General features: G+C 33.3%; 1 protein-coding gene across 5 annotated transcripts in view; it reads left to right on the forward strand.

Annotated features, from left to right (window-relative positions):
* TBCK (TBC1 domain containing kinase) overlaps positions 1-27,601 on the forward strand; it is a 272,708-nt gene that overhangs the window by 62,516 nt on the left and 182,591 nt on the right. For all 5 annotated transcript variants that reach the window (XM_032254843.1, XM_032254842.1, XM_032254844.1 and 2 more), the window contains 13 exons: positions 1,014-1,074; positions 2,483-2,544; positions 3,138-3,199; positions 4,174-4,322; positions 6,665-6,803; positions 8,433-8,532; positions 14,357-14,406; positions 14,639-14,768; positions 15,785-15,883; positions 17,820-17,882; positions 19,464-19,590; positions 20,743-20,793; positions 22,029-22,112. In XM_032254843.1, coding sequence (XP_032110734.1) covers positions 1,014-1,074; positions 2,483-2,544; positions 3,138-3,199; positions 4,174-4,322; positions 6,665-6,803; positions 8,433-8,532; positions 14,357-14,406; positions 14,639-14,768; positions 15,785-15,883; positions 17,820-17,882; positions 19,464-19,590; positions 20,743-20,793; positions 22,029-22,112 — 1,177 coding nt within the window. The remainder of the gene's footprint in view (positions 1-1,013; positions 1,075-2,482; positions 2,545-3,137; positions 3,200-4,173; positions 4,323-6,664; positions 6,804-8,432; positions 8,533-14,356; positions 14,407-14,638; positions 14,769-15,784; positions 15,884-17,819; positions 17,883-19,463; positions 19,591-20,742; positions 20,794-22,028; positions 22,113-27,601) is intronic.

Consider the following 27,601-nt stretch of genomic DNA (forward strand, 5'->3'; position numbering starts at 1 on the left):
ATTACAGCAATTTCAGTAATTTAAGATTGAGAAGACTGACAGCTTTTTTTTCAATGATCTCTCTACCTGTAGTGCTGATTTGATAAGTGTTTAAGAACATTTTTTCTTCTCTATTAAAAAAAAAATCAAAGCATCTCTTTGTAAACATCAGGTACTCTTAAGCCTTTTCCTTCTAAGTTTATTTAAATGATTATATAAGCTTAATTTATTTATGATAAGAGAAATATGATAACTAACATTAATGAAGCATACTCTGCATTATGTAACCCTCACTGTAACCTGTGGTACAGTTAATATTTTAATTTTATAGATGAGAAAAGTAAGACTTCAGGTGGTTAAGTAGTTTTCCCAAATTATATAACTGTCTGGTGGTGGAAGAGTTCAGTTGGCACACAATCATTGCTCAGCTCATAAATGCTGAAGGTATAAGTGGTTGACTCCAGACCTTATACCAAGGAGCCTCCTGAAGCTAATAAGGAAACAATTAAAATATAATGTGTGCATCTTTTAAAAATATACCAGGTGTGTAGGAGCACAAAGTAAGGCTGTCTGAAGTTATTGTGGGAAGAGGAAGGAGTGTTAGGAAAATTTTTAATGGAGAATAGATCACCTGAATCATTATATTCAAGTAACAATTAGTTCGGTAGATGAAAGGGTATAATTGGTCTTAACCAGGAGGCATCTTGGTCTCAATGGCTCCAGGTGGCCCGGAATACCTCTAGATATCCAGGTATGTATGGATCTCAAAAGTGAACAGTGCTTATATCAAACTAGAATATCGTGACCCTTAAATGTATGAAATTTTTAAATGATACATGTTTTGCAACACATTCTAAAATGTTATTTCACCAGGTAATTTTTCTTTAGTGGAACTGACTTTAAAAATCCAATAAAACTTTTTGAGATAAATGGAGATGTCTGATAAAATCAGTTTCAGCTATGGGAGTAGAAAAAGACCTCCCTAGAAAAAAGATGTAAATATTAACACAAATTTCTTTTCTCATTTTATTTAGGGAAGAAAATTATTTCAGAGCTTGGATATTTCCGAAAGACTAAAATTTTTGCTTACTTTGGGTAAATGTCAGAAAATTGTTTATCTTTCAAATATAAATATAACTTAGTATCTATTAGTAATCATGAACATTGATGATGTGTTCTTTTGAAATAGTGAGTACACTGAAATACCCCCTTTGCTCAAGTTACTAATGATCAGTGGTAATGATCAGCAGAACAGCATAGGAAGTGCCTTCTAAAATATTATAGGACAAATTTTTTTATTCTCTGAGGAATTTTAACCTAGATGGAAATAATCATAGCTTTATGATCTAGCCAAGTAAATTAACTTGTGAAATCAAAATGAGAATATAAAATTGTATTTTTATAGCAGACAGTATATCTTAATGTTTGAGCTATTTTTCTATCTGATGAATCATGTACAAATAACAGCTCAAGAAGAATATTAATTTTTCTTTATAAAAGGCTAATACGTATTTTCATGTATATAGATCCAAACATGTAATTCAAATTAATAAAAATTTATGTAATCTGCTTTAGATTGGAAATAATTAAGCATGTTTGATAATTAAGGAGAAAAAAACAGTGATAGAACACTTTATGTAAAAGAGTGACCTATTAGTATCCAAGTTATGAAGGTTTGCAAATAAGAATATGTACAGGAAAATATTAGTAAACATTGAATAATAATGATTTATAAGTAAATTTGCAAAAATTTTACTTGATTTACCACATTTAATTACAAAGATTAATACTACAGCTATTAAGAAGCTTTGGAGATTCTTAAATGTGGTCTGTAATCTAAACTTATACTTTAAATTCCCAGATAAATGTAAGTACATTTTCCAAATTATGTATAATAAAACAAATTTTTCTTGTAATCATGAAAAAAAAAGTTACAAAGCCTTCTTAAAGGCGATATTTATATGCAGTCATTTATTGAAGAGAATTGTTTATAGCACCTGCACATGTACCAAAATTGATGTGTACTCGAGTTCCATAGTCAGTCCCGCAGAATCCGTGTGTATGAAAAATGGGTCCTCCATACTTTGGATTTCACATCCACAAATACTGTATTTTTCAACTCATGTTTGGTTGGAAATAATCCACATATAAGTGGACCTGTGCAGTTCAAACCCATGTTGTTCAAGGGTCAACTGTGTGTGTCTGCATGTATGTATTTAGAGACAGAGATCGAGTATCTTTACCTTCTTGTAAAGGAATTGCTCTTTTATCAAACTTGTTAAGCTGATATCTTTCAGTATCGGTTTTTCAATTAGTATTTGTCTGAAGCTTTTCATTTTTATAAAAACATGTAAGGAAATTTAACAAAATGATAAAGTTTTTAGTATTCTGAGTTCCAGAACTGCATTACTCCATTAAAACATTTTTGATCAGAGTTTATTTTCTGATTTGTTGGATAGTTTAGAAAAGAAGCATTTATTCATAGTTTTTTTCTGTTTTATAGATTGTGTAGATGACACTTTAATAGTTCTGGCTGAAGAGCATGGTTGTCTGGACATTATAAAGGTTTGTCATTAATCTTTGTCATTATCAAGGTTTGTCCATTTGTGCTGCTATAACAAAATACCTAATATTGGGTAATTTATAAAGACAAAAATTTATTTTTCCACACCTATTGAAACTAGGAAGTCCAAGATCAAGGCACCAGTAGGTTCAGTTGTCTAGTGAGGGCTGCAATCTCCTGAGAGAAGAATACTGTCCTCACAAGGCTGAAGGGCAAACTAGGCAATTGCTAAATGAAGTCTCCCTTTTATAAGCCTCTTAATGCCATTCACCAGGGGAAAAGCTCTTATGACATAATCACTTCTTAAAGGCTCTACCTCTTAATACCATCACATTGACCATTAAGTTTCAAAGTTCATTAAGCCTAAACTTTGGAGGGGATACAATAAAAACATGGCAATCTGTTAATCCAATTGCAAGCTATTTTAAAGCAATGCTTATTTCCCGTTAAGTATTTGCCTTTGCACAGTGACTAAATTTGTATAAAGTACAAATAAAAACTTTAAAAAAACAAAACCTTCTAGATTATCAAACATTTAAATAAAATATATTACTAAAATTGATCATTTTAATTAATTATTTTCTCTCTTTACCAGGAGCTTCCTGAAACTGTGATAGATCTTTTGAAGAAATGTCTCACCTTCCATCCTTCTAAGAGGTTGATGTTATTTAGATACTGGAATTACACTGAGATCCTTTACACATAAGCACTTGATTTTTTTCTTATTTGTCCTAACGTAATGGATTAAATATACATAATGTACATATGTAGTAATATAAAATTGACATCAGCATCATAACTGTGAGTGATGTAAGCTTTCATTTTTTGTGAATAAATGAAAAAGTAGTTAAAGTTAAACCATGGTCAAAAACTGACATATACTAAAGAAGGTACTAGTTCATTTCCAAGCTTCTAAGTAGAAAATCAACTAAACTGTGGAATGTAGGTATTCCTAGACCCAATAATATCATCAGAGAATTGAGAATAAAAGTTTGTTGTCAATATGTATTATGGCAATGAATTTGGGTAAGTGATATAGTAAACTAACAATTGTTGATAATAAGAAAGGATTTCTTAGAAGTTCATTAATTGACTTTCATTTGATGATATCACTGCTAGTCACACAGCTATTCCTAAACTCCTTAAGTATATAATGTTTGAAAATAGTGTTTCCAAATTTGTCTTTAGCAAAACAACTTTATCAAGACATGTTAAAGAGAAATAGCAGTTTTGTGTGAATGTAACACATTAAAGTAAAGGACAGGAAGAAAACCCAAAAGGTATTATTATAATAGTTTGCATATTTATTATTAAGATATTCAGTAAAGCAGGTGAATGCTAATCAGGCTAAAAGTAAAAAAAAAAATGCAGAAGCTCTTATGGAGTGATATTTTTGATACATCATAAGGTAAAGAAAGTACAACATAAGTAAAAAAAAATCAGATTTCAGTATTTACTCACAGTTAATTGATTGTAATATAAAAGTATACATGTAGACTCTGCAAAGGAGAGCTGTATTATTTTCTGTGCTAATGAGATATTTAAGATGTTTATCCTCTTGAATATATGCCATTATTATAGGAAATTTTTTATGACTTTCATTCATGCTCTGTATTTTAAATGTTTTCAAGGCTAACCCCAGATGAATTAATGAAGGACAAAGTTTTCAGTGAGGTGTCACCTTTATATACCCACTTTACCAAACCTGCCAGTCTATTTTCGTCTTCTCTGAGATGTGCCGATTTAACTCTGCCTGAGGATATCAGTCAGTTGTGTAAAGGTAATGATCAATTAAAGCATATAAAATAATATGAGCCTTGTTTTTAAAGGAAGTTTTCTTATCCTAGTTTCAGCTGAATTTATCAACAATATGTATTAGTGATATAGATAGTTATCTGGGAATTAAGAGATGATTCTGGAAGTGATTAAAATATAACTGACTGGCTGGGTGTGGTGGCTCATGCCTATAATCCCAGCACTTTGGGAGGTCAAAGAAGGAGGATTGCTTGAGGCCAGGCATTTGAGACCAGCCTGGTCAACATAGAGATATCCTGTCTCTACAAAAAATAAAAAGTATATACACATACACACACACAAATATATATATGTATATTGGTGAGGGGAAATATCAAAGTGCAGTCAGCTCTAGCCTTCTATGTGGTGGTTAAGGTTAACAGAAGCATTGTATAGTCAATCCTGTGATTACGTCTGAATCTTTAAGGGAGCCTGTGCCTCTAGCCTTTAGACAAGTGCTTCCTTGCCCTTAAGGAGTGGCTAGAATAAACATACACACACACACGTACACACACACTTAAACTAACAGTTTATCCTTTAAATTTAAGTTACTGATATTCTATATAATTTATTTATAAATGATATCTAAAAATATTATTGAAAAGAATTATATACCATTATATTGTGAATGTTGAAGAGAATATCAGCTTTTAGTCTTTCAGTTCTTGTGTGAAGATTACAACTCTTGGAATGTAAGGTTTAGTGACACCAGTAAGTTACCTCTATTCTGAAAAGTTTTTGTGACTTAAGTCATGGCAGAAAATAGTTAACTAAACATTCATTCAATTAAACATTTATTGAGTTCCTGGTATGTGTCACATACTGTATTTTAAGTAACATTCATGCCAAATGGAATGGCATGACAGACATTTAGTTATACAATCACTATTATAAATGAAGGTCAATTTGAGTATAGCACAATGGCAGCACAGCAGGAGCACCTAGTTCTGTATTTCTGTCCAGGACATCAAGGAAGACTTCAGAAAAGGCAGCCAGCCATTGCCTTGAGACATGAGGGAAGGAACAATTTGTGCTGGTTCCTTCCCCATGTGCTGTTTTCTACCCTTATTCATTTTGCAATATACAGTGTAAAATTACCAATACTATGTATTATAAAGGGTAAAAATTCCGGATTTTCCTTTTTCTGGTTTCCCTTGATATGGGCAGTAAGCTTGTGAACTAGGGTTGGCTAATGGGATCTAAATGAAATTACTGGGCATTATAGGGAAAAAAAATTTTTGTGACAGGAAAGGTACTGCAGCATAGGTACACCACTTTCTTCTCTTCTGAATGCAGGAAATGGTCTGGAATTTTGACAAGCATAGGCCCCTCCTGTACCTATGATTGTATTAAGAGAGATGAATAAATGTCTTTATTATATAAGCCACTTTTAGTAGTATATTATTTTCAGCCTGGAGCATTCAAATTATTACAAAAATTGAATGAGAATCTGCCAGTGGAGAATCTGGCAGATTCTCCACCTCCAGGTAGGATAAGGGAAGTACCAAGCTCCAGCTCATTCTAGCCACTCCTTAAGGGCAAGGAAACACTTTGTCCAGAGTCACTGGCTCACTTAAAGATTGAGAGCTGATCATAGGACTGACTACAGAATGCTTCTGTTCCCCACACCTTAACCACCACGTAGAAGGCTAGAGCTGGCTGCACTTTGGTATTTCCTCTTTCCAGGTCAGTTAGGCTCTGATATTACCCATGCAAGCTAGGCTCTAACTAAGCAGTTTATCCTGAAGGCAGATGTTGTTAAGAACAGTGCTCATAGTATTTCAAAATAGTTCCGTTTCCACTGCCACTGCTGGAGACATAAGAGCATTTTTCTCCAGTATTTAATGTGACAACCTTGTCAAACTCCTGGTGATAAAACTCACAGGAGTGTTGGGGTATCCCTTATGACTGGTTCCCTCTGGAGTTTTAAACTTTCAGATTTGTCTACATTGAGCCTCTATTAATTTATTAATTACCATTTCTTTTCCAAATTTGGCATTGGTTCCTGAGGCACTGCCCACGAATGTCTCTTCCAGCAGGCCGTAGCTCCCTGTATTCTCCTGTCTCCAGACTTGGGACAGAAGTTTGCCCTATGTCCTCAACTCTCTAACAGATCCAATAATTGTTGATTTTTCAGCCTTTTCAACTTTCTATTTGTTGTTAGGATGGAGTAGCAAATTTCAGGCTTCTTACAATCAGAACTAGAAACTAGAAGTCTGTTCTTTAGTGTTTATTTATTTTTTTTAGAATGGCAGCTATTATTGCCTATTGACTTTTAATAAAAGTAGAAAATATAGTACAGTGATTTCTTAAATTTGCTTTTAATAGATATAAACAATGATTACCTGGCAGAAAGATCTATTGAAGAAGTTTATTACCTTTGGTGTTTGGCTGGAGGTGACTTGGAGAAAGAGCTTGTCAACAAGGAAATCATTCGATCCAAACCACCTATCTGCACACTCCCCAAGTAAGGAAAGTAACTGCTCTTGAAAATTTAAATAAATAAATAGTTATAATTGTACATATATGGTAATAATAAAAAAGAAAATTTGTTGTTTTAAAAATTTTTTTGGTAGGCATTCCAATGAAGTGATTATTGGAAGCAATTGGAATCAACACTTTGATTGTCCAAAGTTTCTAATTGTAGAGTTCCCATCAGTTGTCTTTGATCAGTACTTTGCTTTGTGACCTGTACGAAATGAAGCTAATATTAGGGAAGATCTTGGAATAATTGATGTTAATGAAAAATATACAAACCACAATAGGATATTTAAGAGCATTAACTAAAAACTAGCTTAGTGTGCCTACTCTGAAGAATTATGTTCTTTTCGCAAACATACTTGTAAATGTAAATGAACTCTGTAGCCTCACTGTGTGTTGTAGAGATGATCACTGTGCTTAGTGTGTTGCAAAAAAATCTGCAAAATTTCATAGGAAGATGTCATGCTAGAAATTAGACTGGAAGTTAAATACCTCTACAGCCTTGGGGCTAAGATTATCATCAACATTGCTCTTCATGTTTATTCATAAAAAATATGAACCTAAATTTCTTGAGCTTCTACTAATACTTTAAACTTTTAATTTTAGGCTGGGCCTGGTGGCTCATGCCTGTGATCCCAGCACTTTGGGAGGCAAGGCAGGTGGATTGCTTGAGCCCAGGAGTTTGAGACCAGCCTGGTGAAACCCTGGTGCAACATGGTGAAACCCTGTCTCTACAAAGAAAAAATAATTAGCTGGGCATGGTGTTGTGTGCCTGTAGTCCCAGCTACACAGGCAGCTGCAGGTGGGAGAATCACCTGAGCCCAGGGAAGTTGAGGCTGCAGCGAGCCAAGTGCAGTAGCTGTAGCCAAGTCTACTGCACTTCACCCTGAGCAAATGAGAGAGCCTGTCTCAAAATAAAATAAAATTTTAATTTTTAGATTTCAAGACTTAGGTTTGATCATTGTAGGTAACTGTGGAAGTCACCTGCTCATCATTTTCTTACATTTTAAACTTTTGTTTTAATTGTTCGGATTGACTATTTTCTATTTTTTTTCTCTCTTAATCTGATTTTAAATGTTAACTATGATTATACCATCATACATTGAATTAAGTAGAAAATCAGAGACATGTTTACAAAAATTCCAAGAAGGAATGGTGAAAAGGATATATAGACTCTTAAAACTAATTTATTGAAATTATAAACAAATTTTATTCATTTGTTATTCAATATTCTTTCTTCTGTGAGGTTACTATCCAGTATGCTTTTTATTTCTTCCCTTTGTCTTTTTCCACCCTTATAAACTTTCTCAGGAACAAACATTTGGTTAATGTCAAGAGAGTACTGTTAGCCTTGAAACTGCGTGAACAAAGAGTTGTAAATGACACTTTTGTTTTTCTGAAATTCTCTATATTTATATTCATACCTACTCAAGAGATATCTAAAAATGAGACTTGTTTGAAGAAATCTCAATACATTGTTTTATTAAACATCCAGTCTAAAGTTTAATTCTCTTTTGAAGAAGGGATTGATGACTTAGAATAAACTTTACTTTCTAGAAGAGACAATAAGCTGGATTTTGTGTGCATATTCTTATCTTTAAAAATTTCTTTTCAGTTTTCTCTTTGAGGATGGCGAAAGCTTTGGACAAGGTCGAGATAGAAGCTCACTTTTAGATGATACCACTGTGACATTGTCATTATGCCAGCTAAGAAATGTAAGAATTATATTTTGACAGTTCTACTTTAGTTTTTTTTCTTTAGTTAAAACCTTACAGATACACAAGAAGCCTTGTATTCCTCCTTGATTTCACAAAATATGGGAGAGCTTCTGTAAAGTGTGTGCCCCACAGTAGAATTGCATTTGTATGACTTGAGATTTATTATCCGATTGTTCACAAAATATGATTTATCAGTTTATCTTTTCACCATCATTGGATAACTGTTCTCATTTCTTTATTTACTTGGTAACACTTTCTTTTATCAAATTTTTAAAAATTATTAATCCAATGGTATGGAAAGGTATTTTACAATAACACTAATTTTAAATTTCCTGATGATAGTGCAATTGTAAGTCTTTTCACATATTTTAGCAGTTTGCCTACCTCTTCTGTGTTTTACTAGTTCATATTTCTTGGTTTTTCTGTTGAGTGATTTCTTATTAATTTGAGGACTTCTAACACTATATCCCAGATATTGTATCTTTGTGAGCTATATGTCATGAAAATATATTCTAATCTGTGGCTTGTCCTTCAACTTGTTGATTCTTATCTTGTATTAAATAGAATTCTAAATTTTTAATTAGTATTTCTTTTTATAGTCAAATATATTTTATTCGATGTATTTTTTCTTGTAACTTATTTAAAGTCATAGCAAGGTTATAAGTATTTTTATAATGTGTTTATATATTTCCTTTTAAAAGATTTAAAGAATTGTTTCACATTTAGCTATTTAATCCACCTGGAATTTATTTTTTATTAACTTTGTAAGGAGGGTTTCCAATATCATATTTCATTGATTAAAAAAAGACTCCTTGTCTCAGTACCATATGTTGAATAGTTTTCACTTTTTTGATCTATAATACCAACTTTTTCTATGTGTATGGATATGTTTCTGGGCCTTGGTATTCTGATTTGTTGGCCTGTTTGTCTAATTTTAGCTAATACCACGTTGCTTTAATCCATAGTTTTATGTGAACTGTTGATGCCTAGCAAGGGAAGACCTTCAGTTTTTTTGTCCTCAAAATGGAGTAGGAGCTCTTTAACATCTTCCTCTACAAGCTGATTTGTATAATCATCATAAAGAGGTTCATAAAAAATTATAGGTATAACAATTTTCTTTTAGTCTCTGTATATCAGTTATAAGATTTATTCCTAAGGCAATTCATTGTTGCTCTTGCCAATAGAAGAATGTATATGTGTGTGTGTGTGTGTGTGTGTGTGTGTGTGTGTGTGTGTGTATGAGTATGATTTTCTTCTAAAATTTTATTTCAAAAATTTTTAAACAGAAAAGTTGAAAAGCATTTACAGTGAACAACTTCCCACCTAGATCCAGCATTGATATGACCTCCTAGCAAAATAGAGTCAGACCTATTCATTTTCCTGTTATGTATAGCTGTTTAGTTCTACATTGGCAGAAATGAGTAGTTGCAATAGAGACCACATGGCCCACAAAGCTAAAAATATCTATTATATGGCCCTGCATAGAAACAGTTTGCTAATCCCTGACCTGGGTTCTAGAATTAACATTTTACTTCCTTTATCACATGTCAGTTTATCCTTCTAGCCGTTCATCAATCCATCATATTTTTTGTTCTTGCATTTTAAGTAAAATGAAGACATTACTACAATTCAGCTGAAACATTAAGAGTTTAAGATTTATTTATGGTTCTTTTCTAGGCAAAATTTTCATATAGTAAATTGTACAAATCTCAAGTATACCAGTAGATGAGTTTTAAAAAATATATCAATAATATTTTTTAAAATACCATTTCAGCTACTGTTTTGTGCATAATTAGTAATACAATTGATTTTTTATGTTGATTTTATATCCGGCAACATTGCTGAACCTATTCTTTTTCAAATAATATGTCTATAGATTCTCTTTGGTTTTCCTTGTGAATTAAGGTAGTATCTTTTCCTTCATTTCTAATTCTTATCTACTCACTTCATCTTTTCTCATTATTTTTGCTGAGCCTCTATAACACCATTGAATAGAAACAGAAGTAGTGGGCATTCCTGTGTCATTTCTAGTCTTAAAAGGTTGCATTTGGCCGGGCGTGGTGACTCAATCCCAGCACTTTGGGAGGCCAAGGCAGGCGGATCACAAGGTCAGCAGATCAAGACCACCCTGGCTAACACAGTGAAACCCTGTCTCTACTAAAAATACAAAAAAATTAGCTGGGCGTGGTGGCACACACCTGTAATCCTAGCTACTTGGGAGACTGAGGCAGGAGAATCACTTGAACCTGGGAGGCAGAGGTTGCAGTGAGCCGAGATTGCGCCACTGCACTCTAGCCTGGGTGACAGAGTGAGACTCCATCTCAAAAAAAAAGTTGCTTTTTATATTTCATAATTAAGTGTAATATTTGTTGCATTGAGTTATAGAGGTCTTCTTAGTTTGTTACAAGTTTTGTTATGAATGGGTATTGAATTTCACTGAGTATTTTTACTGTATCTATTGAGATGGTCATATGCTTTTTTATGTATTATGTTAATGAATTTAATTCTGTTGATGGGGTTTTCCAATGTTAAGCCATGTTTATATTTCTGGGATAAACCCAATCAGATCAGCATTTCATTTTTCCTTTTTTATACATTTGTGTTTTGATTTTTCTAATATTTTGTTTAGAATGTTTGCATTTCTGTTTCTATGTGAGATGGGCCTGTGAGTTTCTTTTCTTTTACTGCACCAGGCTATTTTGGTATCAGGAGAATACTAGTCTCATTAAATAAATAGGAGAGTGTTGCCTTTTTTTCCTATTTTCTGAAAGACTTATATGATTACATATATCTATTTCTTTAATGTTTCCTGGCAGTTAGCTTTAAAACTATATTGTAAGGGCTCCTTATCCCTATCTGGGTGTATTTTTAATCATTGCTTCAGTCTTCTTAATGGTTGTAAGTTTACTCAGGTTATCAATTTTGTTTTAAAATCATTTCTAAAGTTATATGTTTTGGGGCCTTTATATTTGCTCTTCCCACTGCCTGTAATACTCTTCCACTGCTTCCATCTCCTTTATTTCCATTCTTTGCTAAAATGTCACCTACTGGTGGGCCTTTGTTGGCCATCCTTTATAAAATAGCAGTGTCGCACCTATCCCTTGTACTCTTTATCCTCTTTAGCTTGTTTTGCTTTTTTCCTCCATTGCACTTCTCTTCATGTGATGTGTTAATTATTTTCTTCCTATATAGTAACTGAAGGAATGAATCCTGTTTTTATATGGAAGCCCTATTAATATTGTAGTAAAGTATAGGGGAAAGTATTTTATAATCTTATGATTAAGTCTCAGTTTTTTAGTGAGCCTGTGTTCCTGGGCTGTGACCTTCACAAGGTTTCTCAGCTTCCCACCCCTCCCTGCCCCCACCTGAGACAGGAAAGCTAGAGGAGCTGGAGTTGGGTATTTCTTTTCCCCTACATCAAAGACTAGAGTGAAATGGAGTTTAATATTTCCTTCCCAAGTTGACTAGATTTCTGTAAAACCCAAGTTTAGTTAGGACCTGGTAAAAGAGTTTCCCTTTAAGGCAGGCCTCTTTCAAGGAAAACAGAGTACTCTGTTGGTATTTCAGATTGGTTACTTTCCTCCTCCCCCTGCAGGAAGTCAAGGGTATTTTTCTCAGATCTTCACCCTGAGAACCTGGAAGGACCTGTGGGGGTTAATCTCATGGAAGCAAGGAAGGCCTCCCTAAAGCTGGGCTTCCAGAAGTTTTTCTCTCCCATACTAGTTTGTGTTCAGCCTCCAGGTATTTGATAATTACCTTTTAATTGATCTTAACAGGCTCCAGCAGTGGCTGTGTACCTGGTAGCTGTGATTTGCCTGTATTCGAGGATCCCTCCAGTTTTTAGAACATCACTCGGCTCTGATTCTGATAAATGTGAGAAGAGTTCTTGATTTTCAGTTTGTTCAGCATTTTGCTTGTTAGAGGAAGAATGATGACTTCTAAGTTGTTTATGTTTTGTATAAGAAACTGGAAGTCTAAAAAGGCTAGCTTTTTTATTTTTAATCATTCACAGCTAAGGCTAAAATAGGTACCTATCCTTGTTTCCTGTCTTAGCAATTCCTCTAGTTTTTTCTTTATGTGGCTTTAGAAGGGTCTTCTCCATTCTGAAGGTCTGTTATGCAGGTGCTCAAATTTTTATCTCATTATGGTCTTAATCTCTAGACCATAGTTCTTAACTCCTTTCTCTGTAGGCCCAGTTTTATATCTGTTATCACTGCATTTTTCTTATGTTTTAAGGCTTTATCTAATCATTGAATATTTTACATGTTATATAGTAGGAAAGTATTAGAATCTCTTCTCTGCCATAATGCCAGCAACAGAAAATTAAAATATATAATTATTACTACTTAATACTCTGAATTCATAATCTCTTTGAAAGAATGTGTAAAGTAACAAAATAAGTAACAATACCATGCAGCAAACAATAAATTACATCCAAAATATATGATTTCAATTGATTTTGCTTTGCTCTTGTTTCTTCAATTTAAATTCCATCCGAGTTAAATGAATGTAGGCTTCAAGTCTACGGTCTCAATTCCTTTATAGTTCTACCTGTGAAATTTAAAATACTTTTCTTCTATACTTATTAAGAAATATTAATTTGCTGAATCTTAAAATTGTATGGAAACCAAATAATTTTTATCTTTAGTGTTTTTGAACAACTATTTTCATCTTTTAAAAATCCTAATGTGCTACTTTTTATTTGGAAAAGACAGACAAGAGACTTAGTAAATAAAATGTATGACATTCAGGATACCGAAAACTAATATTTAAAAAGATGTATGTATTAATGCAGTAAAACTTGGGAAAATTTTCTTTCTTTACTTAAAATTTCAATATATGAAAGATATACCTAAAGGTTTACTAAAATAGGATATGAATAAGATAAGTGCACAGCACGTTAATTTTTAGAGAAGAACCAGGCATAAATTTAGTGTTTGCCAGATTCTTAGTGTTGAGTTAAATATTTTTTTTCAGCTTTAAAAATTCTAAGAATAACTCACATGGGTGCACAATGACTCTAATCAACAGAAGACCAGTGCTTGCTACACACAGAGCTTGAACTTCTTTATCAGTCCCCATAGGAGCAGACATTCTGCCTTCAAATTGGAAGTTGAACAGCAGAGCAGCAGGGAAGATGCAATTAACCTTAATCACCTTGCTTAGAATGTGGTTATCATTTTACTTTACTACTGCCTTCCTGCTTATGTTTTTGAAGAATACCTATAATCCTGTCAGAATTGTTATTAGGAACAACATTTATTATAATGACTTTGTAAAAAACAATCATTAAGTGAATTCTGTCCATCGATTTATTAGATATTTGAGTCATACATGTTCAAAGTATATTGTGAGAAATTTTTTGGAATCCTTTTCCTAGCACCTTTCCTTTTGACTTAGCTGGTGTTATGCCAAAGCAAAAATAAATCTACGTTGTGCTTTTAGTATATACATGGATATATAGTACCTCTTTTTAATCATCTTTCTTCATATAACTTAATTTTTTCATTCATTAAGTTTTATACTAGTGCTAGTAACTCTGAGTTGTGTTTGGAAAATATATCATGATAAGTGTCTAACATTTGTGAGTGATACCTATAGGTAAGAAAAAAAAAAAGATGTTTTTCACAGCCAAACCTAAATCAGCAGAGGCATGGTATATTTGCATGTTTATGATAAGAACTGATTTTTAGATTCTATTTTATATTTTTCTAGGTCCCTTTATAAATTTATAATTTTTATATTACTTTTCTTTTTAAACAAGGAACAGGGTTTCTGCCCAAGATGTTTATACGTAAATATTTTGTCTTTAAATACACAGAGATTGAAAGATGTTGGTGGAGAAGCATTTTACCCATTACTTGAAGATGAGTGAGTATATATAATCTCACTTTACATTTAGTTTTCTTTCTGTTTATATTAGATTTATAAGAATTTTATACATTTTCTTTGAACTGTGTTTCCTAAATAGAAAATAAAAACATGATGTTTTGGTTTATTAAAATTTTGTAATTTTTTCTGAAATCACTGTCAATAGAGTTAAAAAGAAAAAAAAAATTTGTACCTTTTGTGAATTTTTTTTGCCTTTGGTTCTCTTTTACAGCCAGTCTAATTTACCTCATTCAAACAGCAATAATGAGTTGTCTGCAGCTGCCACTCTCCCTTTAATCATCAGAGAGAAGGACACAGAGTACCAACTAAACAGAATTATTCTCTTTGACAGGCTGCTAAAGGTATGGATTCTAAAGTATGAAGTGTTAACAATCGCCCATATGGAATTTTTCTTTAATTTTGTCGATAATTTTTAGGAAATCTTGAGTATGAGAAAACTAATTTTTATGACCTATCGCGTCTAGTTAACTTTCTTTAATTTTAAAAATGATACATGTTCTTAGTAAGTAAAATTCAAAAGAAAAACAAGTTTTGTTACTTATGCAAAATCATGTTAGACAAGGACTAATATCCTTATTTTTTAAAAGAAAACTTAAAAGTCAACAGTAAAAAGCATCAATATTGAAACAGAGAAATGGATACAGTACATAATATAAATACAATTAGTAAATCTATTCAAATTGTTCTTCACTAGGAATAAAAAAAAAAAAATAGAAGTTAAAATAATGGGTGTTTTTGTGTACTGCATTAGCAAAGTGAGCACAAATGCAATAACATTGGAACTCTCATTCTATTGGGATAAATGTGAATGGACTGAAACATTTTGTAAAACAATTTGAGTGCATATATCAAGAACCTTAACAACATGTGTCCTTTATCCTATTTATACTGTTTTAGAAATTTCTTCTAAGACACAAATTTATAAAAGTACAAATTTATATGCACAATGCAGAAGTACCCATAATAGTAGCTTATAGTTATTGAACACTTCTCTGTCACCATGTTTTTAACAGAGTGCTTTACCTGCATTATCTTACTTAACCCATATGAGGCTGATACTATTATCCTCCATCTGACTCCTTTAAAATCCCCCCAGAGCACAAAATAGAGAGGAAGGATTAAAAAACAGGTAGAATCAGCTCTTCTTTTTAATTATGTAATAAAAGTTTTGCAGGATGTTACGGATTTATTCCACTGCTTATTTATATGTAGTACTAACACCAGACACAATATTGCAGATACTTTGAAATTTATTGCAAGTCACTCCAGGTTTTTGACAGTTATAATCAGAACTGTCTAGACTAAAAGATGGCACTAGGTAATTTGAGACATTTTCATTTATTTTTTGATATCATAGGCTTATCCATATAAAAAAAACCAAATCTGGAAAGAAGCAAGAGTTGACATTCCTCCTCTTATGAGAGGTTTAACCTGGGCTGCTCTTCTGGGAGTTGAGGTAAGGAAAAAAGAGAAGGTTAGAAGCTGATAAATAATGCTAAGAAAAGATGAAGAAGCATAGTGCTTTCCAAATACATATTTTTTTCAGTTACTAGAAAATTATTTAGTAAAATATAAGCATTTGAATATTTGGCAATTTTAATTAGAAGGAATATAGGAAAAGAATAGAATAGAAAAATATGATTCAGGTTTATTAGATTATACTATTAAATATTTCATTTAATGGTACTCACAGAAAATGTTTTGATTATTACTTTTAAAACCAGAGACTATTTTAAGAATATATGTCAGTTACAAGTGGGTAGTCCTGCTTATAAAGTATGCTTACTATAGAATAGGATAACCTGGCCGGGCGCAGTGGCTCACGCCTGTAATCCCAGCACTTTGGGAGGCCGAGGTGGGCGGATCATGAGGTCAAGAGATCGAGACCATCCTGGCCAACATGGTGAAACCCTGTCTCTACTAAAAATACAAAAAATAGCCAGGCATGGTGGCACGTGCCTGTGGTCCCAGCTACTCGGGAGGCTGAGGCGGAAGAATCGCTTGAACCCGGGAGGCGGAAGTTGCGGTAAGTCGAGTTTGTGCCACTGCACTCCAGCCTGGCAACAGAGCTAGACTCCATCTCAAAAAAAAAAAAAAAAAAGAATATGATAACCTGTGTATAAGTGGTTTTAAGTTTGGAGAAATCTTTCAATTTAATCTGCCTTGTCAAAATCACTAACATAATTTAGTGGCTTTTGGCACACCTATTCCAGCTAGACCAAGAAAAATAGCTCCTTTGTCTTCTGTAACACTTTCTCTGTGGTTGTGAAGAAAGGAGAGGTATCACAAATTGTGGTGGCTGCAATACTAACAGAGAACTCTGATGACATCAGTCATGATAATGGGCCAAATTCTTGCCAGATATTTTTCATTTCTTGTCAATTTCTTTGTCATCTTGTCTTCTCATATTCTCTCATATGTAATTATCATTCCTTTTTAAAAAAGGAAGAAGCTGTTGACACATGCCTGTGATCCCAGCTTCTTGCTGAGGCAGGAGGATTACTTGATCCCAGGAGTTTGAAGCTCCAGTGAACCATGATTGTGCTACTGCACTCTAGCCTGGGTGATAGAACAAGATCCTGTCTCTAAAAAAAATTTTTCTGAATCCTCCACTTTTTTTAATCCTTTTCAGTCTTCTGTTTGAAGAATTTCCTTTCTTCATTTTTGATTCCCTTGGTAAGAGTCTACAAATACCTTTGAGTTTGGTTAGTTACTCTATAAGAATGCTTATTGTTCAATATCATACATTTATCATTAGATTTGTAGAACAGTATAATGCTGAAGTCGAAGAGGACATCAGGTATCAGGTTGTCCAACTCTCATTAAATGAATATCCCAAAGAAGGTGACATAGCAGTTATCAGAGGTTGATCCCTAATTACTGGCTTTTTCTCTACCATGATAATAAGCCAGAATAATATTTTTTTTTCTTGCTTGGTCCTGTAGAACATGACCAAAATTTGTAGTAGTTTATTCAGTTATTTCTAATTTTTAACAGTGTAACTAAAAAATGTAATTGATCCTGTTAGGCCCTAATGATTCTATCATGTAATTACAGACATAACATAACAAGGTTGTGTTATGTTGTAGGGGCTGGGAGGCTGGCCAAACATACTTACTAGCTAAGTAATTCATCCACAACATTTATGTTCTCATATGTATAATTCAAGAGTTTGCCTCAGCAAAATGACAAGTTGTCACTTATCACAGACCTTCATCACAGATTGTCAAAAACACAGAGAATTTCTCTTAAAATGAGGTCTACCTTGGGTTTGAATGTGCTTACATGTAGTTGGTTGGGTTTCCAAAGTTAAATGTAAAAAATAGATGTTTTATATTACTAGTTGTATTAAAGATATGATAAATTAATATATGTTCTATTTTTTTTTTCAGGGAGCTATTCATGACAAGTACGATGCAATTGATAAAGACACTCCAATTCCTACAGATAGACAAGTAAGATTTAGGTTTTGTTAAACAATCTAAGATAATTCTGCCAAATATTTAAAGTTTAGGAAGGGTCATGACGAAAGCCTCTTTCTCTCATGAATACATAAATGCTGCTATATACATTTTTTTTTTAAATGCCAACTCTTTATTCTTGCTCCAGGATCTGTGGGTCAGTCAGGTTCAACTGAACTGGGCTGCAAGCTGTGGGTTGGGTTCAGGTCTGCTCTCATTCTGGGGGCCGAGGTTGTCTAAATGCACATGTCAAATTGCAAAGTCTTCCTAGACAATCAGGAATGCAGTTGGGGCCATCAGTGGTGGGCCCACAGAGAGAGCCCAAAGCCAACCTCTGAGCCAAAGGTAGTCAAGCAAAGGCTTGGGAGGGCTTCTGTAACTCTACCAGCCTGTGGCAGCTGAACCACAAGCAAGACATTCCTGGTCGGGTAACCAAACTTTGTTACCGAACACTAGGGTTTCAGTCTAGGTCCCATTGCTTGCCTTACAGAAAGCCAATCATTGAGACAAGTGTTGACAGGGAAGAAGGATTTATTATAATTATTATTTTTTGAGATGGAGTTTCACTCTTCTTGCCCAGGCCGGAGTGCAATGACACAATCTGTTGTTAGAGATTTCATAACTCATAATCTATTGTTAGAGAAAGCATAACTCTTATGCTTATAAATTAGTAAGAACAATACCTTAAAGGACTTTAGGTCAAGTTACCTTTTTTTTTCCCTCATTTCAAGTTTTAATCAAAGCTTGTACATAAAATTACTTTATTTCTGCATCTTCTCAATTGTTTCTTCCTTCTATTTGCCCTTTTCCTTTCCTACTTGGCGAGATTTGACTTTCCGTTCAAGGATCTTTTTGTGGCCTTTGTCCAGTTTTAGTCTGGTGATATCCATCTTGCTGAGGTGAATGCCTATGGGGACAGTTGTGCCATTAGCCTTTTCCCACTGCACCCGTTCAATGTAGATTACACATTTCTTCCTGTAAACCTGGACTACTTTGCCAATCTGCTGACCTTTACAGTTTCCTCGTACAACCTGAACTTCATCATCCTTTCAGATGGGCATGGATCGCATGTTGTACTTCTGTCTCGGCTCTTTGGAAAGAGGGGAAGACATAATCTTCCTGCAAATGTGGGAAGGTGCATTGAAATGCCTTTTACAATTCTTGCTTCGGTCAGACGTCACAAAGGGATTGAATTTCATTTTGGCCGCTCCCACTTCAGTGATAGCCGCAAAAGGGCCAAGTTACCTTTTTAAAAATGTTATCTTTCTTCATCTGAAAAATTTGTCCTTCATTTAGACTAGATTAGATTATAAAGGAAAATGTTTTTGAAAAGTATATTAACACATACCTTTTCAGAAGAAATGGTCTGTTTTTCCTGGTTAAGTATTTGTACAACTTCTTTAGTGTTTTTATAAGATCAATTAAAAAATTCAAAAAATTAGGCACTTAAGAAGTTGGTCTGTTGTGAAATTCATATTATAGCTTCTGCTTTTCCTTATTTAATGAATAAGAGTTAAGGATTTATTGCTAATTATACAATTACTGTTTCAGCTTATTGCTTTGCTATTTTAACAGATTGAAGTGGATATTCCTCGCTGTCATCAGTACGATGAACTGTTATCATCACCAGAAGGTCATGCAAAATTTCGGCGTGTATTAAAAGCCTGGGTAGTGTCTCATCCTGATCTTGTGTATTGGCAAGGTAACTCTTTTAGTTACTAAAACTCTTCTGGAATATTAGAAGATTGTTGCATAACTGACATTTAAAAAATTAAAGTATCTAAACATCCTTGTCTTTGGGAAAATTCAGTATTAAAGCTCCAATTCATTTTTTGAGAGGTTTACATGCAAACATTTAAAAAAATCTTTGTATAAATCCTAGTAGATATCATTTAAACACATAATATTTAACATGCAAGTTTATTAGCAAAGCAGAAAGAATATTTGGAATTGTCTTTGTGGATACATTTTTAAAATGCTTATGCAACTTATTAAATCATTTGGGGCTAGTTGAGATTCTTATAGTTAATGATTTCTAATTTATACTTATCATGGCTATTAGGGCTTAAAAATAGGCTATCACCCTATAGTCCTCATTTTATTTATTGTCTTTTTTCCCTCATATCATTAGTGGTTCATATTCTTTATTTTTAGCTTTGCCATTATTATTTTTGTGTTTGATAAAGAATGAGAAACCCATTACAGCCCTATTTTTTTAATATGTTATAAGTAGCTATTTTTATATTTCAATTCTCTATTTCTTACTGGCCATAGTTAAAATATAGCTATTATTTTCCTTAGCTCTGTGTATTTGAGAACTATTCTATACCCTCCTAATAATTTAAGGTAGATTTATGTATGTTTTTTCAGCATGACAGCACATGCACATCATTATTATCAGTAGAAGAAATGTCATATATTTGGAATTCACTTCACAATTTTTAAAGAATTTTTTTTTTAGTAATTCCAAAGAAAAAGAACATAGGCAAAACTCCATTTCCTAGATGAGAAAGTATGCTAGAAAATGTTAAGTAATTACCAAGGTTACACAGTTAGGGTCAGAGATGGAACGATATCCAAAGCATTGTAACATTCTTACATTTTTCTATTATTGTATTTCTCTTTTCAATTTATAATAATATGGATAATAATAATAACTGATTTATATTGAACATATACTGTGTGCTACGCTATCACTCCCCACAGTAACTCATGAAGTAACATATTTCTGGATGAATAATACTTCTAATGTTTAATCTATGGGATGTAATGCAAATAACTGAATAAGGTATATATCTTCAATTCTACTAGATTATATTTATTTGACTTCTTTCTCCCAACCCCTCTGCGTTAGGTCTTGACTCACTTTGTGCTCCATTCCTTTATCTAAACTTCAATAATGAAGGTAAGCCTCTTTATCATTTAAATAATAATTTCTCATAATATTCTAAAATATTTGATTCAGACATGCAAGGTTTTTGATTTTGTTTTAAGGTTCTTATTCTCTCCCTGGTAGAGTTCTGTGAAATTATCTATTATAGACTCATTTTAGAGAGGTGAAAGGTTAATTTTTTACTGGATAGTTTCAGTTATGCTAAAGCTATTACTAGGAATTTAGTGGAAGTTGATTTTTCTAAATTCTTTAGAGATTAATTTTTGTCTAAGTATACTTTCTAAAGAATTTGTAAAGAAATCAGTTATGGTGGCACTTTTCTGTAATCTTGTATCTCCAAAGCCTATAATCATTTCATATACCTCTTCCTTAATGAAGACTTTGCTTATTCTCCTTCTTGAGACCATAAAGCACTTTGTATTTATGAAAATTTATCTTGTGTCTATCTTATATTCTAGTTACTTATATACTAACGTTGTAATCGTTTTTTGACAGCGTTTTTTCAATGACAGGTTATTTTTCCTGCCCTTCTGCAATAACTTTGTTATTGTAGGCTTTTCAATAAATACTAAATTTAAATAACTCCAATCCCTGAAATCACATGTAGACTGTGTTACCATATATAGCTTGAATGTCTAGATGACATTCATGACAGAATTTGCATAGATTTCTGGAATTAAATAGAAATAGCATGATTGCAGAGAAATGAAATTTTACTCTTTGAATTATTATTAAATACACTGTTCTCTGATGTTCTCACTCATTAATCTAGACTAGAGTTTTTACTGTGTTTAGGTAGGCATAGCCAATTATCACTCATACTGATCCAAGCACAGTAAGGGGTCTGTTTTTGAAAATGTGGATTAAACTACTGTTCCTAAATCCAAAGTTCATAGACTCTTGTTTACATCAGCAGCAATTAAGGATCATGAGGTCTGTATAACTTATTAATAATGATTATGCTTAGAAATTTAAAAAAGTTTAGGTAATAAAAGTTGTGATTATTGTGTGATAATGATTGCCACACTAGTTTGAAATTGAAGTTATAGAATTACTTTTGTTGTCTAAAATATTTTCTGTTTTAAAGCATAGAGGCTTTTATCTCTTAATTTTGTTTTTCTACCACTTGCTATCGTAACTGTTATTTAATAGTAGATTCAAGGAATATGTGCTAGGTGAATGCATTACAGCTGGTCATCTACCATGTTAACTAATTTTTTACATGCTTTTGCCTTATTCTCTTTTAGCCTTGGCTTATGCGTGTATGTCTGCTTTCATTCCCAAATACCTGTATAACTTCTTCTTAAAAGACAACTCGCATGTAATACAAGGTAAGCAAACGTCTTTCCATGTCTTTTTATAGGGAAACTACTGATATATACTGGTGTGCTGATTTAATACTTGATTAAATTTATGATTTTGACCCCCGAAATGATGATGGTTCATCCAATGAAGCCCATAAAGAGATATGAGAAAGTTCCGTCTTTCCTCCAAATCTACAAAGAATTATGGTATTTTTCTAATGGATATTTGATGTCTGATCTCAGTTCAGTTCAAATGCAGGCATGCTAGTTTGAGAAAATAAGAGACTGCTATTTGTTTCTCTCACAAATTAAAATTGCTCACAAAAAGCTTCACCATCGAACAAGTCCATTGTGAATTAGTAAAAAGTTTAAATGTTTAATTGTGTAAGCAGAATATTAGAAACACTTCTCATTTGTCCCAATTCCCATGCATGCATACCCAAAATATGCTCCCTCTTTCTTAAACTTCCCTAAAATATACCTCCTTCTTAAGAGTTAACATCATAGCATAACCTGTTTATGAATTCTTTCAGGACAACTTTAGCCACATTCAAATTTTTACTTCAATTTCCTGAACTCTTTTTTGGAAGCAATATAATTGAAGTTAAAAATATACACATTTAGATAGAAAAAATAATCCTAAAATTTATATGGAACAGCTAAGGACAGAACAGCTATCCTGAGCAAAAAGAACAAAACTGGAAGAATCACGTTATCTGGCTTTAAATTACACTGAAGAGCTGAAACAAAATGAAACTGGCATAAAACCAGACACATAGACCAGTAGAACAGAATAGAAAACCTGGAAGGAAATCATTACACTTATAGTGAACACATTTTTGACAAAGGTTACAAGAACATATACTGGAAAAAAGACAGCATCTTCAATAAATAGTGCTGAGGAAATTAGATCTACATATGTAGAAGAATGAAACACTATCTCTCTCTGTCAACATACAAAAAAATCAAATCAATGTGGATTAAAGTCTTAAATCTGAGACCTCAATTTATGAAACTACTATAAGAAAACATCAGAAAAACTCTCCAGGACGTTGGTCTGGGCAGAGATATCTCGATTAATACACTACAAGCAGAGGCAAACAAAGCAAAAATGAACAAATGAGATCACATCAAGTTAAAAAGCTTCTCAACAATGAAGGAGACAATCGACAAAGTGAGGAGACAACTTTGAGCTTCTTATATATTCTGGCTGTATATATTCAGACACTCTGACAGGGATTAACAGCCAGAATATATAAGAAGCTCAAATAACTGTGTAGAAAAGAATCTAATTGATTTTAAATAGGTCAAAGATTTGATTAGACATTTCTCGAAAAAAGACATACACATGACAAACAGGCTCTGAAAAGGTCCTCAACATCATTGATCATCAGAGAAATTCAAGTCAAAACTACAAGGAGATACTGTGTCACTCTAGTTAAAATGGCTTTTATGTAGAAGACAGGCAGTAACAAATGCTGGTGAGCATGTAGAGAAAAAAGAACCCTCATACGCTGTTGGTGGGAATGTAAATTAGTATAACCACTACAGAGAACAGTTTAGAGGTTCTTCAATAAACTAAAAGTAGACCTACCATATGATCCAGAATTCCTACTGCTGGGTATATACCCAAAAGAAAGGAAATCAGTATCAGAGAGATGTCTGCACTCCCATGTTTATTGCAGCACTGTTCACAATAGCCAAGCTTTGAAAGCAACCTAAGTGTCCATCAACAGACAAGTGGATAAAGAAATGTAGCATTTATACACAATGGAGTACTATTCAGCCATAAGAAAAAATGAGATCCTGTCGTTTTCAACAACATGGATGGAACAGGAGGTCATTATGTTAAATAAGCCAGGTACAAAAAGGCAAACTTGACATGGTCTCACTTATTTGTGGGATCTAGAAATCAAAACATTTGAACTTACAGAGATAGAGAGTAGAATGATGTTCTACAGGTTGGGAAGGGCAGTGGGGGGTAGGACTTGGAGGATACACATTGTTAATGAGTAAAAATAAAATAACCAAAAGAATGAATAAGACCTAGTATTTGCTAGCACAACAGGGTGACTATAGTCAATAATTTAGTTGTACATTTCAAAATAACTAAGAGCATATAATTGTATTGTTTTTGACACAAATGAAAAATGCTTGAGGCGATGGATACCCCATTTTTCCTGAATGTGTTTGTTATGCGTTGCATATCTATATCAATGTGTCTCATTTACCCCATAAATATATACACGTACTATGTACCCACAAAAATTGAAAACAAAACAAGAAAACTCATACTTTTAAAATAGATAAGTATTTCAGATTTAAGCTTTACTACTTATTGTGTAATCTTGGACAAACAATTTAAGTTCTGTAGGTATCATTTTTTCATATCTACAATAAAAATACTGTTGTAAAGGTTAAACATAATATGTAAATTCTTGGTATATGGCAATATTCAATAAGTGCTATTTATTTCTTAACATTACTGTTATGAGTACTGTTTTTTGCTAGTGTTACTATTATGGCATTATAGACTGTTTTATATCTTTTCAACAAGATTCTTTATATTTTAAGGGCAGGGAATGTTTTTTTTATTCTTTTAGAACAGACTACAAAGCTGTTCACTCTCAATTACTGTTTCTATGACGCTTATCAGATATCTGTTTTAACTTGTTTTTAACTATATGTAATTCTTCCTACTTAATTTTAAACAACTTGAACCTGACACTGTGTTATATATATTATTATGGTTTTATATAATTCAACCAGTTTTCATAAATGAAGTAGGAATACCAGATGTTGTATTTGACTTATCAAAAATTTTGAGTAAGTGGGATCTCAATTAGTAATAATTTTACTTTGTTAGAAATGAATATAAAATTAGAATGTTGGGGGTCGATATAATGAGAAAATAGAAAGGAAGCAGAAAGGAAAATTTAAACTAAAAGAAACAAAGCTAAAAGTAGAAGGAAAAGAATGTGGATAAATAGTTTAGCACATAAAAACATTTATTTTTTCAGCATCATTTACCTTGAGGTATAGAGAAAAGGAATGAAAACTTTTTAAAATTTTGTGTTCACAAGCAAATTGAATCATGTGTTTATTCCTATATATCTGTGTCTACAGTGTAGATGGTTGTTAGAAAATCAAATAATGATCCAGTGTCTGTATGTTAATTTTAAAATGCAAAATCCATTGGCTTTTCTATTTTGAAATCGTTTAGTTTGACATGGATATGCCCAATTCTTTGCACATTTTCTGCAGTGTGGACTTGTATAAAGTTGAGATTAATTTGAGAAAGATCTTTAGAAGGTACAGCTTTTTGGTTTGACTTTTTCTAATAAGGAGGAGTGCATTTTATAGTGGAAGTTGATTTCTGCTTATAGTTTATCTTAATAAGGTCACTGACGTCAAGTACCATGTTACACCTTCTTCATAATTTGTGAAGTAATATTCTATAATGCTGTATCCTGTACCTTATTAAGAACGATGTGTCCCATTCTTTCTAATAGCTTCCTTCTTAACCTTATCAGTGAGGTTTATTGTAGAATTTATAGTGTACTCTTTCAGGTTTCAGTTAATAGAAAAATTGGTGGATTTAATTAAACCTTGGGTAACATCAGAAGATTTCAGACGCTATGCAATATAATCTGTCAGATAGTGACCAAAGACAAATAATCAGGTTAGTATTTGTGCAATATAAAAGGAAATTTGATAATCATCAGTTAAAGTTTTCAGCAATATAGTGCTGTTAGTTTCAAAGCTAACATGAAACTGTAATGTTTCCTGAACTTTCCAAATATAAAAGCCCAGATATCACCTTTTTCCCAGTTTGTTGGCCCCAATGAATATACAATGTTGGGCTAAATTTCTATACTTTAGAAAGATGAAAATATTGGGGAATCCTCAAATAAGCAATAAAAACAAGACTTATGAGCTGATTAGACTCTTTCTTAGATGGCTAGATGATGCCTTCCTAGATGGCCAGCTCTTAAAAGACCGTATTAGACAGCTTTGTTTTATTGATTTCTATTTGGCTATATTCCTCCAAAATTTTATTTTTCCACTGTTTCATATCTCAGATACATACATTGTACATTAATAATGAATTTCCAATATGAAAAAGACAAATTTCCACACTTCCTAATTACAGACTTTTGTAACACACTTTGTTTTTTGAGACAAGATCTGGCTCTATCACCCAGGTCGGAGTGCTGTGGCACAATCTCAGCTCACTGCAACCTCCACCTCCTGGGCTCAAGCTACCCTTCTACCTCAGCATCCTGAGTAGCTGAGACTACAGGCATGCACCACTGCATCTGGCTAATTTTTGTATTTTTTTGTAGAGACAGAGTTTGGCCGTGTTGCCCAGGCTGGTCTCGAACTCATGAGCTCAAGCCATTCACTCACCTCTGCCACCCAAAGTGCTGGGATTACAGGTGTGAGCCACTGCACCTAGCCTTAACACACTTTTAAAAGGCATACTATACAGATATGCAAGACAATATCTTGTTTAATTTATTAATTTCAGTACTATAGTGCATGTAACATGAATTTAGAGAGACTTATCAGAAAGACCAAAATGACCATTTAGTTTGATCAATTTATCAGTAATGCATTTAACATCTAACATTATAATTAAAAGACCTCTCAACAATTATTTAATGCTTGGTTTTCTAAGTATTAATAATTTCCTCAGTTATGATTTCTATGAAATTGCATTAGAAATCCTGAATTGCTTTTTAATTTTGAACTTCTTTAAAGCCACCATAAATGTTCTAGAATATTATGATGAAAAAATAATCAGTAGACAAGGTGTTTTAAATCATTTGTCCAATTTTTATATTGACCTACTCAGGATGCTGAGGTAGAAGGGTAGCTTGAGCCCAGGAGGTGGAGGTTGCAGTGAGCTGAGATTGTGCCACAGCACTCCAACCTGGGTGATAGAGCCAGATCTTATATGTTATATAAGAAAAAAGTTTCAGTTAGTCTTTCAGCACATAAGTGTACTGACACTGTGTTATATCAAGTACTGTGTTGTACTGGACTGAGCACAGAAAGTCAGCACCAAGACAAAAGTATGCCAAATTGCAGGGTCTTTATTGCCCGCAGCCACGGAGGACTCGCGTTTCTCCAACCCGTGGCCCCGAAAGGAGGGTGTCAAGACTGCTTTATGCCCGTAAAAATCACCTTGGGCGTGAGGGAGAGGGGCGAGGGTGGCGGTGAGAGGGTACCGGACATTCCAGTGGATTCCTGGGCAAAGATGGGGTGAGGGGCTCCGGACATTCTGAGGGCCAGAGGTCTTTTTTGACATTCTGGTTGTTACTTAAGTGATTCACAAAAGTCAAGATTAGCATTTGTTTACACTTTGTCTGGGTAAGGTGGTGATTATAGTCCTTAATTACTTATTCACCTTTGGGTTATAGAGAGCAGTTTCAACAGAAAGCTGAGGTGTGGTTGAGGTATCCAGTTTTATGGGGCTTTTTACTATGTCACACTGCTTACAGAATTGAGAT

The sequence above is a fragment of the Sapajus apella genome, unplaced genomic scaffold (genome assembly GCF_009761245.1).
Source record: "Sapajus apella isolate SASKATOON/1434 unplaced genomic scaffold, GSC_monkey_1.0 scaffold87, whole genome shotgun sequence".
Taxonomy (NCBI): Eukaryota; Metazoa; Chordata; class Mammalia; order Primates; family Cebidae; genus Sapajus; species Sapajus apella.